The following is an 18,079-nucleotide window of genomic DNA, read 5'->3' on the forward strand; positions in this document are numbered from 1 at the left end:
ATAGATATTTGAAGAGTGTTATTGTAGATACTAATTTGTATAAGTAGTGTTGAATGATTTTTTTGGTTGAAGTTCTTTCAACTCAAATAGTTATTGTCATTAAAAACGAATAGGAAATTTTTACAAATACAATTTATTCAAAGGGTTAGTAAAATAATTTTGAATAAGATAACATCGTTGAGATATTTTCTGCGCTATATAAAATTAAGAAAGTACCTACGTAAGCGTCCAATTATATTTTATACTGCGAAGTGGTTTTTTCGAACTTTAAAAAGTTTAATGCCATACAGCATTTAAAAGATTAAATATTGCGTATGCCTGGTGGTAGATCTGAAATATAAAAAGATGCAATTATTAAAATAGAATACAATAAGCGTTTACCGATTTTAGGATGAATAGCATACAGTGAAAGCAGCGGAGAACATCTATTGAAACATGTCTTTTTTAATTCAACAAATATTACGTTTTAAATACTCTGTTCCAGTTACAGTTCAAAAAATAATATAAATAAAAATATTTAAAAAAATCTAGCTTTTTAAAAAATATCCTGAATATTCGTTCAATTTGTTTTATAAGCAATTTTAACCTATTTACTGAATACTATATAGTATATATGCACGCAACATGAAAGAACATTGTAGGCTGTAGCTACACAAGCTGATACCCAAATGTAATTTTAAAAAACCAAAAAGTAATCTAAAATGAGCTTAATATATAAGTCTAATAAAGCTCACATCAGTCAAAACGTTGAGACAGATATTTTGGTACAAAGTCCGCATCGCCACGGGTCGTGACGCTCGGGTCAGCAAGAGAAAGAGAAGCGACCTCGTCACGGGATCCCAGTTTGATTCCCAACCACAGGAGTAAAGGGCTCTTCTAACGTCTTCACTCTAAAATATTTTTTAATTTTTCAGGCTGTACATATTTGTAGAAAAATAATAAAAAAATATCATTCAAATCTCATATTCAAATAACCTCTCTCTACAGGGTAAGGTATATAAACATTATACAATATACACATTTTCACAAAAATGAAGGTTTTGAGGTATTTAATCGAATTGATTGCCATAGACAGATTGGAGCTCTCAGAAAGACAAAATATTTTTAGAGGATGTCATAACGATGTGAATTTTGATGTGAAATTTTTTGGCACATCATCATTAGTTAAACGGCGGGTAGAAAGTAAGCTTTTTTTGAAAAATACATAATATAAGAAACTATCGAATGTTTATTAATTGTTATTTTAATATATGTACTTAGGTTTCTTTCTCTACATTTTCAGGTAAGCATCAAAAGTAATTAAATTAATATAGAGACAATCCCATAATCCTAATTTGACCCACAGGCCACAAGCCCTCAGTTGTTGGCTCCGATAACACTTCCTACTACCAAAGCCGCCAAGTGCAGATAAGCTGTATTGCGGCTGATTGGCTTTTATCTGTTATTAGAAACACTTTGGAAAATTCGAGATTATAAAGACTTGGGATTTGGGCTTTCAGCGTCCTGTTATCGTACACAAGATCGTATTATATTCAGTTCGTGTTCATGTAAATATCGATTCTGCACGGTTAGCGTCTCCTTGGCTACTATGTTATCTGATTTCATCTATTTTCTTATACGTTATAGTTGCGGTGAGGTTAAATATCAACAAAGTATAGAATCGTGAAAGAAATTAAAATGCCGCTCTACGTTATTTTACCTTAATCACTTTGAACCTTATAAGGAAGAAAAACATGATTAGAGCGGACTATTTTAAACAGTCTTATAAATAAAATAATGAATAAAACCTTCTCCATAAGCACATCACTGTAGTAGCAAGGAACACTGCAGATAGCCACTGCTCCAAATATAATTGATATGAATTCAACGCTCACTTGACCCCTTTTAGCCGTCTGAAATGCAAATAGAAATCAACTTTTAATATGTAACAGTTGCGGAGTTCCCAATGGATGCATTTCTGAACATAGCGTTCTCTAAATGTTTCCACATTACCATTACCATTGCCTGAAAGATTATTATTAATACATATACACTCTTGATATAATGTTTTATTTTACCTACCAACATATTCTTATACTAGCGGTCCGCCCCGGCTTCGCCCGTGGTACATATTTCGCAATAAAAAGTAGCCTATGTCCTTTCTCGGGCATCAAAATATCTCCATACCTAATTTCATGCAAATTGGTTCAGTAGTTTAGGCATGATTGAGTAACAGACAGACAGACAGAGTTACTTTCGCATTTATAATATTAGTATGGATTTCAAATATGTCCTCAGACTATTCTAATATTGAAAGGAGAGCGCTTCATTAAACATAACAATCAAAATGTTCTGTGATAATTTTAAAATATGTCCTACGTAGAAAAGCTTACCTCAATAATTTGATAAAAAGTAATTGGTAGAATGATAGCTCCAGCTTTAAACAAAAGCTCATGAAAAACTCGTAGACTACTATTTATTCGTGCCGCAAAGCTAAAAAATACATTCATTTTCATCTATCTACATAACATCAACTTATGATCATATTTATTTTAAATATCTACCCGTATATTTCAACAAAATGTATCGCAACTCTTTTTAGATTTTTTATCGATTCTGCTGTGTTGTTGCTCTTAGAAAATGTTTTCAAAATCCTATTCTCTAACAATTCCAACTGTCCACACATATGCAGAATTAAAATAGGACCCAAAGGCGAAAATGCTAAATACATAAACAAAGCATAAAAATCGTAAAATAAAAACAACACGTAGAGCGCCAGAAAAACGGCTAAATTATTTTTATTGAGTTCCACCGGCTCTGGGTACGTAATATCATATAAGGGTACGTATCTGAATTCTCCAATAACATGATAATACAACATAAGTGTAAACGATTTGATAGGAAACAAGCTAGCCACGCATATAACTATTTTCAACCAAAGATAAACGATTGTTCGACCCTTCTTCGCGTAACGGAGCACAATATCGTACTCCTCTTTGGACAAATTTTCTGCCTGTTTGTAATCTAACTTCATTTTCTCAATCATATCATGAAATTTGCTTTGATGCCACACCATGACTGCATATTGAAGTGACACAACATTGAATATCACACTGAGAATGCCATTTGCACACGCTTGCGAAATATCTTTATTTTTTAAATCGTGAAATATTGTGCTATAAATTAGCAAACAATATGTGAAGAAAAATATGCCATGCATTAATGCGAATTGACAGATCCATTTAAGATTTCGAGGTACTTTTGGATGTGATTTGTTGAGCCACATCGAAAATACCATCATTTTAAACATTTTATCAAAACTGATTTCCTTATGTCCACTAAGATCGGCCATTTTGCTTGCAATGAATTGTGTTATTCCGTTAACATACTTATTTTCTGTCCCTGAATTATGTATGCAGAAAATTAAAAGGAACTTCTTTATAATGGCTTTCCATTGTCGTAAACATGTTGTGAAATAATTATTTCGTAAATTACCTACGTAACATAATTTACAGCGCCGCGTGCAACTGATAATGAAAATATTTTTTATTCTGCATTATACAAAGCAACTCTTTTGCCTTTACTGTAATAATATTTTGTATGATGTGTAGATTGTATAACCTTTTTTTTAGGTATATGTTACTCGACTCAACTCGACTCGACTCGATTTGTAGGAAATCTTTCAACATCAATTTGTAATTGCAAAGAACTATCACTAGTGTTTGTTAGATTTGTAACTATTATTAAATTATTCTTAACACACATTTAATAACATTGGTAGTATAATAAAAAGTCTACTGGTTTAGTATATTATATACTTCACAACCTTCCCTATTTCCTTTTATTATATCACGTAGAGTATAGCAATTGTAAATGACTGCTTTCTTATGTGATTAAGTATGTGTTTTATAATAAACGAAGAATCATTAGTAAAAGGTAAAAGAAACATGATCGATGTAACGGTAAATAATTGGCTAAATAACACAACTATGTATTGAAATTTATGTTTCTATTGATATTGTATTATATCAATATATCAATCTTTAAACGACATCACCTCTACCGCGGTGTTTTATAAAATAAAACCTTTGGTTCATCCATTGTAAAATGATTAATACGAAGTTAATCTTCTAAATAAAGTGTTTAGCTATATAAGTAGAATGACGTATGAAATAGCTTCACCCATTGAGGGAGATTTAAAGTTTCTCAAATAGAAAAGTAGCATTGAAATATGACTTCCAATTGACTGACTACCTATTTTCGTATTCTGTTTTGAAATTTAACCCTTTCAGGCTCAAGGACCGAAGAGCTCTAGTAAATATGATCCAATAAAGAAGAGGAATATTGAAAATAATTTTAAAGGTGTTTTTGCGTTGTTTGCGCCACGTAGCAATGCGCTCTAGGGTAATTACTCCTCTTTATCAGCTCGAATAAGGTCTATTTTTTTTAAGAAAGGGTAATTGATCTTCTTCGACAGCTCGAATTAGGTCTATTTTTAAAGAAACAAACCTCAAAACTATCAAATTAGACAAGGTATCCGGACTGACAAAAAATCACTTAGGTACCTATCTGCTAGCTTAGTGCCACAGTATTACCACAGTAGTGCTATTGCTTTTAATCACATTTAATCTTTTTTTGGGCCTTAATTTTATCTCTATTCAAATACTATGGTCTGTGAGCTACTATGGTGTGTGAGGTCTATGTGAGCATAATGATTTCTCTTTCGTTGTTCTTACTGCCATCGAAAAAATTCTATGCAATGTTCTACCACTGAACAATACTGAATACGAGTTTTCGTTTACACTAAAAGATTACGTAAGAATGCTTTTGCCCTAGCTCTAGCTTTATGTTAATTTGGTCTAAATACACCGTAAGGTGCATTATCAATGCTTTTTCATAACTCCTGTTTGTTATTTGAATTAAATGGACTATTTTAACAAATCCTGTAAAAACTGTAATAGCAACTCACCAACGACATAATTAAAAAATAATATAACAATATACAACGTCCTTGTTTCAGTCAAATTAACTTACCTGCTAATTCGTTTAGCTACTTGCATGTTATGTTTAAATTGGATTTAGGTCTGCGTCACAGTGGTGATATTTGCTTAGAAGTTAACCCTCATTATGTTTTTTATGGAACAGAAGTAATTATACTGGTTATTTTAGTGCATTCCCATTTCCCGGGTATGATAGTGGTATCATGAATTTTTATGTTAAAATTTATTATGATTGGTACTTAGAATGTCCGAATGAATAATAATAAACCTACTAGGATTTGTTAGTTGAGACAGAGAAAAGTTATGATTATTGAAAAATATCATTATCTGGATATCTAGATTTTAATATTGTGTGAGGATCATTTTGAGAATTCAATAAAAAGCTACTTTTTTATGAAAAAGCCAGAAGAAAAATTCAGTCATTTAAATGTTGGTTGATAAAATAATTCTAGTAATTATGTTTCTAAGTACTTAATCGGTTGGAAATTCCATTTATAAGACGTTATTCACATAATTTGTAAAACTTTCTCGTTGGTCTTTACAATTGAATATAAAGTGGGCATACAAAAGGTTTTTCTTTTAATTGAATTCTCACAAAGTTATGGTAGTTGGGATTTCTGTTGTAAATGTTATGGATAAAGTTAATAATTGAGTAAATAAAAAACTCCAATCTATAGGTACCTACTACAAATAAAATTGGAGTGTCTGTTTGTAATATTGGATAAATGCATGTGGAAGTATAAACGGTGCGTTATAATAAACCAAAAAGAATAAGAGACAAGACAGAGAGAAATTGTGGTATCTATCAACACATTATTTTGTATCATAAACTCACGGTATATTGTAGGCATAAGATGCTACTAGTAATTAAGGTAAACTACGGAACAATTACTTCCGCTTTCATTACCATGTATGTAAGATTTCCTTTAAATATTTGAATACTTACGTATATTAATTGTCTAAAGGTTTAATTAAATCAAAGGTCTACTGGATAAGTTGATATTATAAATATAAACCATAACATTTTTCTATTAAGTAAGTACCTAATAAATCTACTAGTGTGTGAGTGATATGCACTCACAACTAAATTTATTATCAGGTAATACATAACTACAAGAATCACTGATTTATGTTTTCCTATTCGGCTGTGTAGTGGATAACCAAAAAATCCTTATCAGTTCCTAATCCACATACTTGCAGTTAACTGAGTCATGTTAATAATCATTATTTAAATTTGACAAGCAAGCATCATAAAACATGCGAAAATCGCAAAATGGCGTCTATCCCATTGATGGTTGGTTAGTGGAAGAAATTGGATTACTGCGTAATTTCACTAGCCGTGTAGCTGTCAGATGTCAGAAGCAGCCGCTGATGCGCACCCTTCATGGAAATTTTCGCTTACCACATAATACACTTAGGCTCGAATATAATCCTACAATATTGTTGGGATAACTTTATTTTCTATGTAACACTTTTTTCGTAACGCGGGATAAGAGCGTAGGTACTCTACTTCTGCCAACACTTTACTAGAGTAAAAAAAAACTAATAATAATCAATTTCCCTTTTGCAGTACTGTATCACGCACTTCAAATATCTAAAATTCTATAAGAAAAATCAGAAATTCCAGGAAAAAAGGGCAGAAATACGACAAACCTTTCGTCTCTCTCCACCCTTGTTTCTGAGCGTGAAATTTTCTACAATTGAATTACAAATTTACACAGTATACACGCTTCCTGAATTTTAAATGTGAACCTTTTTTTTCCTGTAAATACCAATCCTTTAAATCCATTAAATACCAATTGGTAATAAGTGAATAGGTGATATTGCGAAACGTGAAGCTCCAATAAGTATTCTCAAATAAGCAGTAACAATTAATTAAAGCTACGTCCAGGAGATTTTATCCAAGAATATATTCACCTCGTTATTTCCATACAAAGAGGTTAAAACTTAAAAGTAATACATTTTGTTTAATTACATATATTTATATAATGTATGTACACCACTAGGTATATATTGCCTAGGTTCGCATAACCGACGTTTCCGACCACACTGTTAGCCAGGCTCAGTGTGTTCATATGTCGCTGTGTATGTGAATAATAATAGTGTTTTTTTTTATTCCTGATCATGTTAAGTGAATTTTCGAAAATCTTTAATATTTTGTTTCTTTTTAAAATAAAATTTTATATCTGTAGATAGTATTTCAAGTACTTTTCCTCCAAGACCCAATAAAATTTTCCATCCATTTTATCAAAAAGTGGCATCAATGGTAATCTGAGGATATAATCATAAAGTACTTGACCAATCTGTATGTACCTAACTTTAAAACACGAATTATATTATGGACTCGTAAGTATGTAAAGGGAACACTAAAATATAAGGAGATGAATATTAATATTAATACATTGCCATTCTAATTAAAATACACAATCTTAAAAGCGAAATGACGCGACAAGCAATATACTCATGTGGCTGGATGAATAATACAAATATAAAAAATATAAAGACGATATTATTCATGCTCACCAGGACAACAATGCTGCTCGTTATCCATACGGTTTTTTCCCATTTGTCTCGCCACGTTTGCTGAGGTAACGTATTATTTCATTTTATTTATTTACAAAATAAACAATCTATGTGAATGCTATTATTATTACAAACGATGAATGCAATCAGTTTTCAGTTCTTTCGTATAAATATTGTTTGGAATAAATAATGCATGGTAATCTCTATCATAGAGTTTGTTTACATGAAATGGCGGTGAAAAATGCTTTTGTTTCGATCAAATATTATTATTAATTCATCTTTTTTAAAAAATTGTTTTATTACTTATTTTTAGTAATAAAAAGGGAAGATGGGTTTTCTTTTGTTAATTTCACACATCATCATTAAAGTCGGCTTAAACAAAATGATTCTTATTTTGATTATAAGAAATATACCTACAACTATTTAGTATTTAGTAACCTGTATAATAGGTCTGCAAAGTTGCGGTCATCAGGTAGTCGAAAATTGGCAAGATTGCCCTTAACGTCTATTGCTAGGTACATACCGAATCGCATTTGCATTTGATGTGCACTAATTTATCGTTCATTAGCAATTCAAACAGTTAAGTGCCTGCCGCGAACCAGGCAAACTTCTTAGCTTTAACAAGGAGTGGCAAAATTAAGAAGCTCGACTTTGTAGGTATTAAATTGTTCATGGTTGATGTGATGACATGATGTACACTTAATATAGTAGGTCCTGTGCCCCCTTGTGGGAATGAGCAGAATATATCTGTTTCGCTGATCGATTTTCAATGCTACAATATTTTTAAATAGAAATGAAAATGCATTTAATCTAATAGAATGGAAATAGTAGATTATCTTTTAAATTAGAAATTAAGTTAATTTAAATTAAATTAATTTTATTAACCTGTGTCAAAGCGATCCAAAAATAGAACAAACTGAATCTTTCATAACGATTTAATAATACTACAATAAATACAATAATTACATAAAAATCATTTATTATTCTTATATCTAATATAAAATTACAGATAATTATTTACAAATGTACATCATCGTATTACGTTTTATGCTTAATCATTACTCAAGATGAGATTCCGTTAGCCCACGTGGTCCAGGTATAATTATGTAAGCTCGGCGCAGCTCTCAAATCTCTATGGAGGGGCACTCGCCTCCGAATCGTTCTTATAATTTCAACTTGTAAACGAGAGTACAATTCTTTGGCGACATCTGGCTGAGTGCCCGATATGTCTTTCGTTTCGCAGGGATCCTCCTTTATGTTGAATACGCAATGTTTTCCTGCAACACAGAAATAGGTCAATTAAAATAACGACATTGAAGAATTTGTAGACAGGATAAAGATTTTAATGGTCGTCATAATAAAACGTCTAACTTTAAATTGATGTCTAGAGGTCACAGACTTAATTGTTCTGTGTACATGCAGGATAAATTAAGATCATATAAGTCAAAATAAATCTGATAAAATCGACTTACCATTTTTTGGATAGCAAATCTCGTCATCTTTATAAGTTTCTTTAGTTCGACAATCTATTTTAATGTCGTTGCGTAAATTCGTATCGTTTAACGTGAACGGTATCTCCAAGTCTCGTATCACAGAATATATTTTACTTCTTTTAATTGCGTCTACATATGACGGAGGATGTCCTATAATCCCTCTGAAATCTTTCCCTTGGTGATTGCTATAATTTGTCAACACATTGCCGGCTATCAATTTAAAATCACCATGTATAATAGAAGCGAAACCGGTATAGTCGTCGATTTCGAATATATCATTTCGCTTGGAAGGTTTGTTCGATATGATATTGTCCCAGAGGTCAATACCGTCAATGTTTGTTGGTGGATCCGAGCCAACGGCCCGTATCAAAGTAGGCATCCAATCAACTATGTGCATATATCCTTTCCATAGGTGATTCGCTCCAGTTAAATTCCTGCTCCATACCAATCCATTTACCCTAATGCCTCCTTCAAACGGAGTTAACTTGAGGCCTCTTAAAGGATAATTGGATGCGTAATTAACAGATGATCCAGATGTTATTCCACCATTATCTGATATAAACGCAATAATTGTGTTGTCCAAAATACCTTTGTCATGTAGCGCTTTAACAATATCACCTACGCTGTCATCTAGCTTTTTAACCATAGCTGAAAAAATAAAAAGAAGAATTTAGAAAATGGAATTAAACTACGTTATTATTTTTTTGATAATAAAACTACATTTTGAACGTTAACTGTAGAGCTCAATGAGTGCCCTCAATAAAAACTTTGAACTAAAACTTTCTCAAAAAAATATTAGATGGAACAAACAGTACAGAAATTCAAGAAAATTTTCTTATAAAATTTGCGAGAATTAAGCGTAGTTTTTTATTTACATAATGTACGTTATGAATTTGCGAAGCGAATAAATTACCTACTATAAAATTGTAAACACCGTAAGATTATAATCTATGAACAATGCGTTACATTGCAGGCAAATGTTATAGAACACAATTTTACGACAGTTTGCATTCTCGCGATTAAAAAAGGTTTTTACAAACTTCGGGTACCTACACATAATACAACAACATATAAAACCCTAAAAACATTAGTAGATACATAGGTATATTTTTATCAATAAATGACCTACTATATTATTAAAGTCCCCATCATATAAACCTTTTAATATTATCATACAATATAATCCATGCGGGTCAAGTATTAAGGTTGAGGATTTGAACTAATCTACTAATGTCCCTGAACCGAAGCTAAGTGATGTAGGCCTATTTATTATTTACAAATCCTTAATTAAGCAGTTACTTCCTTATTTAGTTATGAATGAATTCGTTTCCATGTAAATTGCCATCCTCTATAAATAATATTACTTGAACCAAACACGTGTAATAAACTATTTTCGACTGGTATTCGCTTAGGTATCTTTCTCGAAATTCGATTCTCGAAACTGAAATATCAAAACTCTACAAACAAAAGAGGAACTTTGTAAATCATATTTGCCTAGTATCTATTTACGTAAATGTATTTTACTTTTGATAAGTAGTCTTTTATTAAATGAAAATAACATTTAGGAAACTCGAGAAAATTTAACCTGAAGTCTATTTCACGATAAAACGAACGACGAAAGATGTCGGTTCAGATTGAGACCTCGTGCGTCTCGGGAGGCTTTCGTTTTAACGTGATATTTTTTTAAAATTAAATAATCGATATATTTATATTACCCGAGTAAATCCGCCTTTTCGGGGACTCCACGTGTCGCATAGCACGCACATCTTCTGGAGGCGCTTGCAAGGGTGCCCCTTCGTTCGCGCAGTGCGGCGCGTTGTGAGCCACCATCAGGAATAGAGGCTGTGCTTTATCATGCGATTGTATTACTGAAAACGTTTATGAGTATGCATTATTAGGATAAATGATTTAAATCTTTACAGTTCATTTTCCATGTTATGTATTGCAAAACATAGGCTACCTACCATAGTAAAAGTGTTTTAAAATTTGCGAAGTGTTTCTTTTAGTAGTTTTAGTGCCTTCATGTAATAGTAAAATATTAATTAATGTATGTGGTATAAAATTCCATTATATAATTTAGTTAAATAATAATAATTTGTATACCCGATTAATTGGAAGAAAATCTCGACAGGTCAAAAGTAGAGTCACTGACCACGACCATATTATATACCTCTAGTAAGAACTAATTCAAATGTAAATTTATTGTCTCATATTGACCTTGTGAACTTTAAATGGTAAAATAACAACTCACTTGACTTGGCTTCTTCATTATAAAGGTCTGTTACGTAACCCTTTTCGTCCCAAGCCGGCGTCATGTTTCTATATAAATCCAATCCCGATACTTCACCAATACTCCACTATAAATATAAACATTTTTTGGAGTTAACATAAATAATATTATTTCTATTAACTAGCTTATAATTATATACTTAGATTTACTATACCTACTATTGATTTGATTGTCTACGACTCCGAAACAAACACACTCTTGTATGTTATGATAAATCTATAACTATCCTTACCATATTCATTTATATTCGAAACATTGGCAAAATATTGATACAAAATGCAACAGTTCACATAAAAATAAGTTATATCATTATTAATAAAGAAATATACATACATTCTCCATCAAAAGATATTCATAGTAATCAATGTAGCCTCCTCTGTGTCCGAAATGGCTATCAAATCCTCTAGACATTGGCAAATATTCTGTCCGCGAATGACCCACATGCCATTTTCCAACTAGACGAGTTGTGTAACCCAAATCTTTAAAATACTGTGGCATTATTTTCAATGTCAAGGGTAAGCCTCGATCCTCTCCATTTGTCAAAGGATAACCTTGCATGCCTAAAATACAAAACGAAACTTGAACACGTATTTCAAAAGCCCCTGCATAAATTTCATCTTGTGTAATCCACGCTAATCGAGACGAGATCTAATCTTGGTAGATTGTACTTTAAGATTCTCAAAGCAAATTGCGAATTTCATCCACCAAAAAGGTGTATAAGTTTTTGACAACTCATGTACAAACTATAACTCAACAGTCGGAAATCCCTCAAGTTTTGGGGCGTATTTCGATAAATTAGTTTTTGCGATATATGCTTAGGTACATGATTTATAAGAAGCTGAATGAATGAATATAAGTATCAAAGTACAGCACATATCGATGGCCTATATGAAAATAGATGGAAATATCAAATTCTCATCATTTTAGAGACAAACCGTAGCTTTGGCTAGTTTAGTATTCAAATCCCTATCAATACAGAGAGATTAATCTAGATTCACGTAGGAGAGCAGGCTTTAGTGACAGGTATCTGCAATGTGGTCACTCGATAATTATTATTTGCCCCATCCTATTACTTGTAGGCAATTGCAACTAAATACCTCAACTCAATTTACAACAGCTAGGTATATAGTATTTCGTAAGTAAAAAGGTTCCTAACGAAGAGATGATCATCACATTTATTGATGTAAAGAGTAAGTACATGCAACTGTAGTGCTTACAATCTTATTCTCTTCTTACATAAGATAACGCCTAATACATATTATGTTTCACTAATTGATTTTCTTTATGGATCAGTAGGTGATCTACGTTCTGTGATCTCTCAGACCGACACTTTTGTCTCCACCATAATTATTAATAGGTATACTTGTATGTTCTTTACATTTGTTACTTTTAGTGTGTGAGTAAAAGAAAAAATGTTGTGTGGTTTTATGAAACCACGGTAAAAGTGAAACTGTTCGAACGGTTCCGAACACTGCTTTGTGTAGCGCATGTCGCGTGACGGTCGGCTGCCGAGTAGGTATACCTACTCGGCAGCCGCGATACACGCGACATGCGCTACACAGACCAAAAAGTTTGAGACGATGTAATAAAAGTTTCACTTTAAAAGCCCATTGGATTCAGTATTATACATTTTGGTGCAATTTTACTTAGTACAAGTACGTAAAGTTATTTTTTGAGCACTAAACGCTTTTAAATTACATGCAACAGACGCGAAACGGGAGCGAGTACAAAATTTTAATGTGCAAAGCCCTTTTGCAACTTCGCGTGAAGTTGTACGCTCGATTTTATAGTGAAATCACAGTGTAAAGCTAAATGTATTGGTGCATTACCTGTGACATGGGCAAACTTGCTTGAAAGCAGCGCTGAGCGTGATGGTGTGCATATGCAATGGCTGTAATACCGCTCCAGGGCCACGCCTGTGTACGCCAGAAGGTCTATATTGGGCGTCAACACTTGGTCTGAACCGTGAAAACTCACGTCGTCCCAACCCTGAAACAGTAATGTGTAACTTTACAAACCGGAAAATTGCTCTTGAACATTTTCAGGAGTATTTCTTTTTAAAACAAAATAACACTCAATACTGAAATAACAAATTAAACTATGATTCCAAAGCTAAGAATATTTATTTACTAAGTTTTATTTTCCTCAAGATTCTCCAATAAAAATAAGTCAATTCAAATAATAACGTGAGTTTACTGAAAATTTTCCACCTATAATATTGCCACTGAAATACTAAAATAAAATCTTTACATTCCGATATTTAAATAAAAATCGATGAAATGTCGAGACATAATCTCAAATCTCAATACATTTTTAATTTTATATTTTGTCTTTTAATTGTATTTGTACCTACCTATACCTATTATAGTGCTGCAGGTCAAATAAAGGATATTTTTCAATGCAAAACATAATGCGCTAATGTTAGCTAATAATAATAATAATAAATTCAGCGAAATGTATAAATAGGTACTTAACTTAAGGTATATAACAAATTAGCTGTAACTCGCGGTTTTAGCCGTGAAAGAAAGCCCCAACTATGCACAAATGCAAAGACGTAAGTACTTTCATCCCCTATATGAAGTTAGGGGTTAAGTATTTATCTATATTTGGGTTTCAACTATTTGTGTGTATTCTAAGCTGTGCTCTGCTTTATATTTGTTAGTTTTGAATGAAAACGTTCGTAACAGACACACAGGCAGAATTTATAATATTAGTAGAGAGTTATTATATAAATTATATCATGTTATTACGTGCTGTGTGTCGGTAGTCAATTGTTAATTTGAGCAACACTGTAGAGTCGATCGTTATAAAACACAAATAAATTGGCGTAAAATAAAATAAAAAAATCCCGGCACGTTGCGTACCTTTTTTTTGCGCAATACAATCAATTGTGATCACATAAGTACTTCCAGTAGTACTTCACTTTCTAAACGCTCTCGACGTTATTTGTTTTCTTATTACATAATATGTGACATTTTATTATTGGTAAATAACTTAAAATGTGGGCCACGGGCAACTAAGAAACTACCCAGTTAAAAATCATAAAAAGTTTAAGTTTATGGTTCTAACTTCATATTTTCTGCTTAGTCGCTCAATTAAAAAATAGTTAGTCATATTTTATTCGCGTATCCCACAATTTATATTTTATACTAATCTTATCGCGCAAATTTTCAAGCGCATGTATTTTTAAAAATAGCCGTTAGGATTTTTTCCTTCCTGGTTTTTTTTTTACTTTTGACAATATATTATTATTTACATGCTATCATAAAAGCTATCTCCTGACAATAACTAACACAACGAAAAAATATTGGGTTCTGAAATTGGTCCAGCTAACATAGATCAAGATAGTAATAGGGATTCGTTTTCACCTATAGGTAATGTTTGTTATTGAAGGTTCTAATGATATGATAATAATATAATAGTTACTTATAAAATTTATTAAATCATATTATATGTGGCCTTACAACGAGATATGAGATATTCTATGCAAAATACGCAATAAACAAACGCGTAAGTATTATATAAAATATCATTATATACTTTAAATTTTCAATGCAAGGACAGAAAAATTTATAATTCCATTGAGGTATTGAACTTTAAATATAAATATATTATAGATTAATTATTGTTAAAATTAATTGAATAAACAACTAATACTAAACTCTACTTACCAAATCATCAGCTACAATTAGTACGATATTTGGCCGACTGCCTCCACTCAAACTCAATTGAGACACAATCAAACACAACCAAAATGTAAATAAATGCATTTTCCTTTAATATTGAGATCTTTGATACTGCGTATTTACCTACTCTTCCAAATAATTATAAATAGAGATACGTAGCATTAACCAAACCACGAAACCAAATCATGAAAATGCTATATAATAAAATTTAAAAAATAAGTTAAATTTTAAAATAAACTATGTACAAATTTTCTTATGTACATAATATCTTACGTGCGTCTTTCGCACTGATAAAAAACATACTGACCGACAACATAAGAGACAATCTTTGCTTGCACGAATTGATTGTGCAATCGAATCAAGGGTTTTATGACATAATTAAGTGCATTATAAACAATTATTAATTATCAGAAAATAATTATGATATTAGTATGACGATAAACTATTTTTATATTATTTATTCATCAGTAGTTACAATGGTTGCAAAGTACTTACAATACTGTACCGTAATTTATACACACTCACAAAACTAAAAAGGCAGGGATAAACATTAACATCTTTATATTTTTCGGACCCAATTTAATATTTTTAATCTTATTGCGTTTTTTTAGTAGAAAAACAGCCTCCTTTAAAAAAATCTAGATTAAAAAGGTTTTGCATTCCATACAAGATAATTAATTAACTATATAAAAGAATACTGTTTCTTTAATAATTTTCTGTTGGCACTTAAAATGAACAATATATGACCCATTATTTCGTAAAAGATATGTCTGTAAAAGTTATAACGACATGATCCTTCAACAGATAAAAAGCCATCGCAATCGTAAGAACCTTAAAATTATGTAACTTTACTTAAAATGGCCAATTGAGGACACAATAATTGTTTATTAATAATTTTAAACTATATTTGCGAATGAACAATTTATTCCAATATTATAAAGCTGAAGAGTTTGTTTATTTGTTTGCTTGGTGCTTGCGTGCTAACCACGGGAGCGATTTGAAAAATTATTTCACTGTCAATTTATCAAGGGAGGCTATATCATTATGCCCGTAAGACCAATACGAGCGGAGCAGTGCGGATAAAACCCCACGGTTGTACGTGCCCCACGGCACAGGTAGTTAAATATATGGCATTGAAAATAGAAATAACGTTAGTGTAATTTTTAGGGTTCCGAACCTCAAAGAAGAAAACGGAACCTTTATAGGATCACTCTGTTGTCCGTCTGTCTATCTGTCTGTCAAGACTCTTTTTCTCAGGAACTCGTAGAGTTGTCAAACTGAAATTTATAGGATACTAGGTTTCTGCCCGCGGCTTCGCCCGCGCAGTCCAAGAAAAACCCGCATAGTTCCCGTTCCCGTGAGATTTCCGGGACTACATCATTTTCCCGGGATAAAAACTAGCCTATGTCCTTTCTCGGGTATCAAAATATCTCCATACCAAATTTCATGAAAATTGGTTCAGTAGTTTAGGCGTGATTGAGTAACAGACAGACAGACAGAGTTACTTTCGCATTTATAATATTAGTAAGTATGGATTGAATACTGTCCATTGAAATAGTGAAAAATCAAACTTATTTACCAACGAAATCAAAATATACAGCGGTTCATGCTACAAATTTTAGCAAATTTCGATATTCTCAATTGAAACAAAATCTACAGGGTACTTCCCGTGAACATAGTCTTGAAATTTCATAAAAAAAAAACAATTCAGACTTATAGCACAGATAAAGGAAAAATTGCTAAAAGCATAAATTTAAAGTAACATTATAAAAAAAAATGTTTGTTCGGAGCCCTCGTAGCGCGAGTCCGACTCGCACTTGCCCGGTTTTTTTATCACTACTACAAGAAAAATATTGAGTGATGAACTTCAAATACCCAGTGTTAATTTATGTAATATGTACCGTACTTAATAAGATTAAATATGTTTAAGTATGTTGACGTGTTTTCCTTATAATTTACATAAATTTGAGATATTTTGGGATAAATTTGAGTGTTGCTTTAAATCTGGTTCTAGATTTTTATTTATTTCCAACCTTTTCCTTATATACCTTATATGTAGATTATCAATGTTAGACCAATATAGAGTTAAAAAAATTGGAGTTTTTAATTTATTTATTCGTACTATAACTCATAAACAAAACATTACTCATTTATCTGATGGGCTAAGTAAATATCTTTTTAGAAAAAGTTTCATGTCAAATACCAATTATTATTTATAATAATCTTTTTATATAACTATGTATTTAGGTAAATAAATCTATATAGTCTATACACTCACTGCAGCATCGTTCAAACTAACAGATATACGTACTTCTAATTTGATTCATAGTGTACAACTGACCTACATTCTGCAAGAACTATGTATGAGTTATGACCTATATACATAAATAGTTAATAGATCAGCAATGTATGTCGACAATTGCAAGGACTTCTGTCAAATAGCACGCTGTTCCGAAGAAATTCAGAGAAAAAAAAAACAGTTGAAGATAAAATACGTACGACTCAATTTCCTGTATTTTTTTTAGTAAGTTAATATGTAGTTATGTATCTTCTAATTACCTAGGTACCTAGGACATTATACTGATAGTCGAAGTATAGTTTTTAGTATCCATTTTTCTTTTATGGATGTTGGCAATCGTCCCATTTAAGTACCTATCGGCAAGGAACGAGCACTTAATTAGATTTATGAATACTTATTTTTAATTTATATTTGTAGTTAACGTTGCATAAATAATTTTTAATTTGTTGAAGTTGCCTGCATTACTCCTAGGTATGCTTTGATTTTTAGTTGTTTGCTTTTTACCAGAAGTTCCTTCAGCTTTACAACTTTACTACCGTAAAGTTAAATTTAATTACGTAATTATATATATTTATTATCAATTATTAAGTATAATACGCAGATTTTACTGCAGAAGCAATTAGTGAAAGTCAACAAGTTATCAAATCAATATTTATATCCTGATTGATATAAAAATATTGACTACAGAAAGTAAGAACTAAGATTTCTTAGTGAGATACATAACTAAGATTTCTTAGTGAAATAATGAAATTTTTAGAGTGGCCACATGTATTTTTTTGGTATCCATCTTATTTATTTCTTATTTATCC

The 18,079-nt window shown here is 31.5% G+C and overlaps 2 protein-coding genes across 2 annotated transcripts; both read right to left on the reverse strand.

The window, feature by feature from the left end:
* Positions 1–276: 276 nt before the first annotated feature.
* Positions 277–3,251, reverse strand: LOC149485048 (uncharacterized). Its single transcript, XM_089699586.1, has 5 exons — positions 2,544–3,251; positions 2,373–2,472; positions 1,788–1,892; positions 735–890; positions 277–330 (listed from the first exon to the last, which is right to left on the reverse strand). The coding sequence occupies exons 1-5, from the start codon at positions 3,197–3,199 to the stop codon at positions 277–279; spliced, it is 1,071 nt and encodes a 356-aa protein (XP_089555712.1). The 5' UTR covers positions 3,200–3,251.
* Positions 3,252–8,468: 5,217 nt separating this feature from the next.
* Positions 8,469–15,255, reverse strand: LOC149485049 (arylsulfatase I-like). The gene is made up of 7 exons (XM_089699742.1): positions 14,957–15,255; positions 13,115–13,274; positions 11,619–11,845; positions 11,247–11,352; positions 10,711–10,863; positions 8,975–9,643; positions 8,469–8,779 (listed from the first exon to the last, which is right to left on the reverse strand). The coding sequence occupies exons 1-7, from the start codon at positions 15,053–15,055 to the stop codon at positions 8,565–8,567; spliced, it is 1,629 nt and encodes a 542-aa protein (XP_089555868.1). The 5' UTR covers positions 15,056–15,255; the 3' UTR covers positions 8,469–8,564.
* Between the last annotated feature and the right edge of the window lie 2,824 nt (positions 15,256–18,079).

Source organism: Colias philodice, chromosome 10 (assembly GCF_061535455.1).
Source record: "Colias philodice isolate Cphi_HAF_F1 chromosome 10, ilColPhil1 Martin Lab GWU primary, whole genome shotgun sequence".
Classification (NCBI taxonomy): Eukaryota; Metazoa; Arthropoda; class Insecta; order Lepidoptera; family Pieridae; genus Colias; species Colias philodice.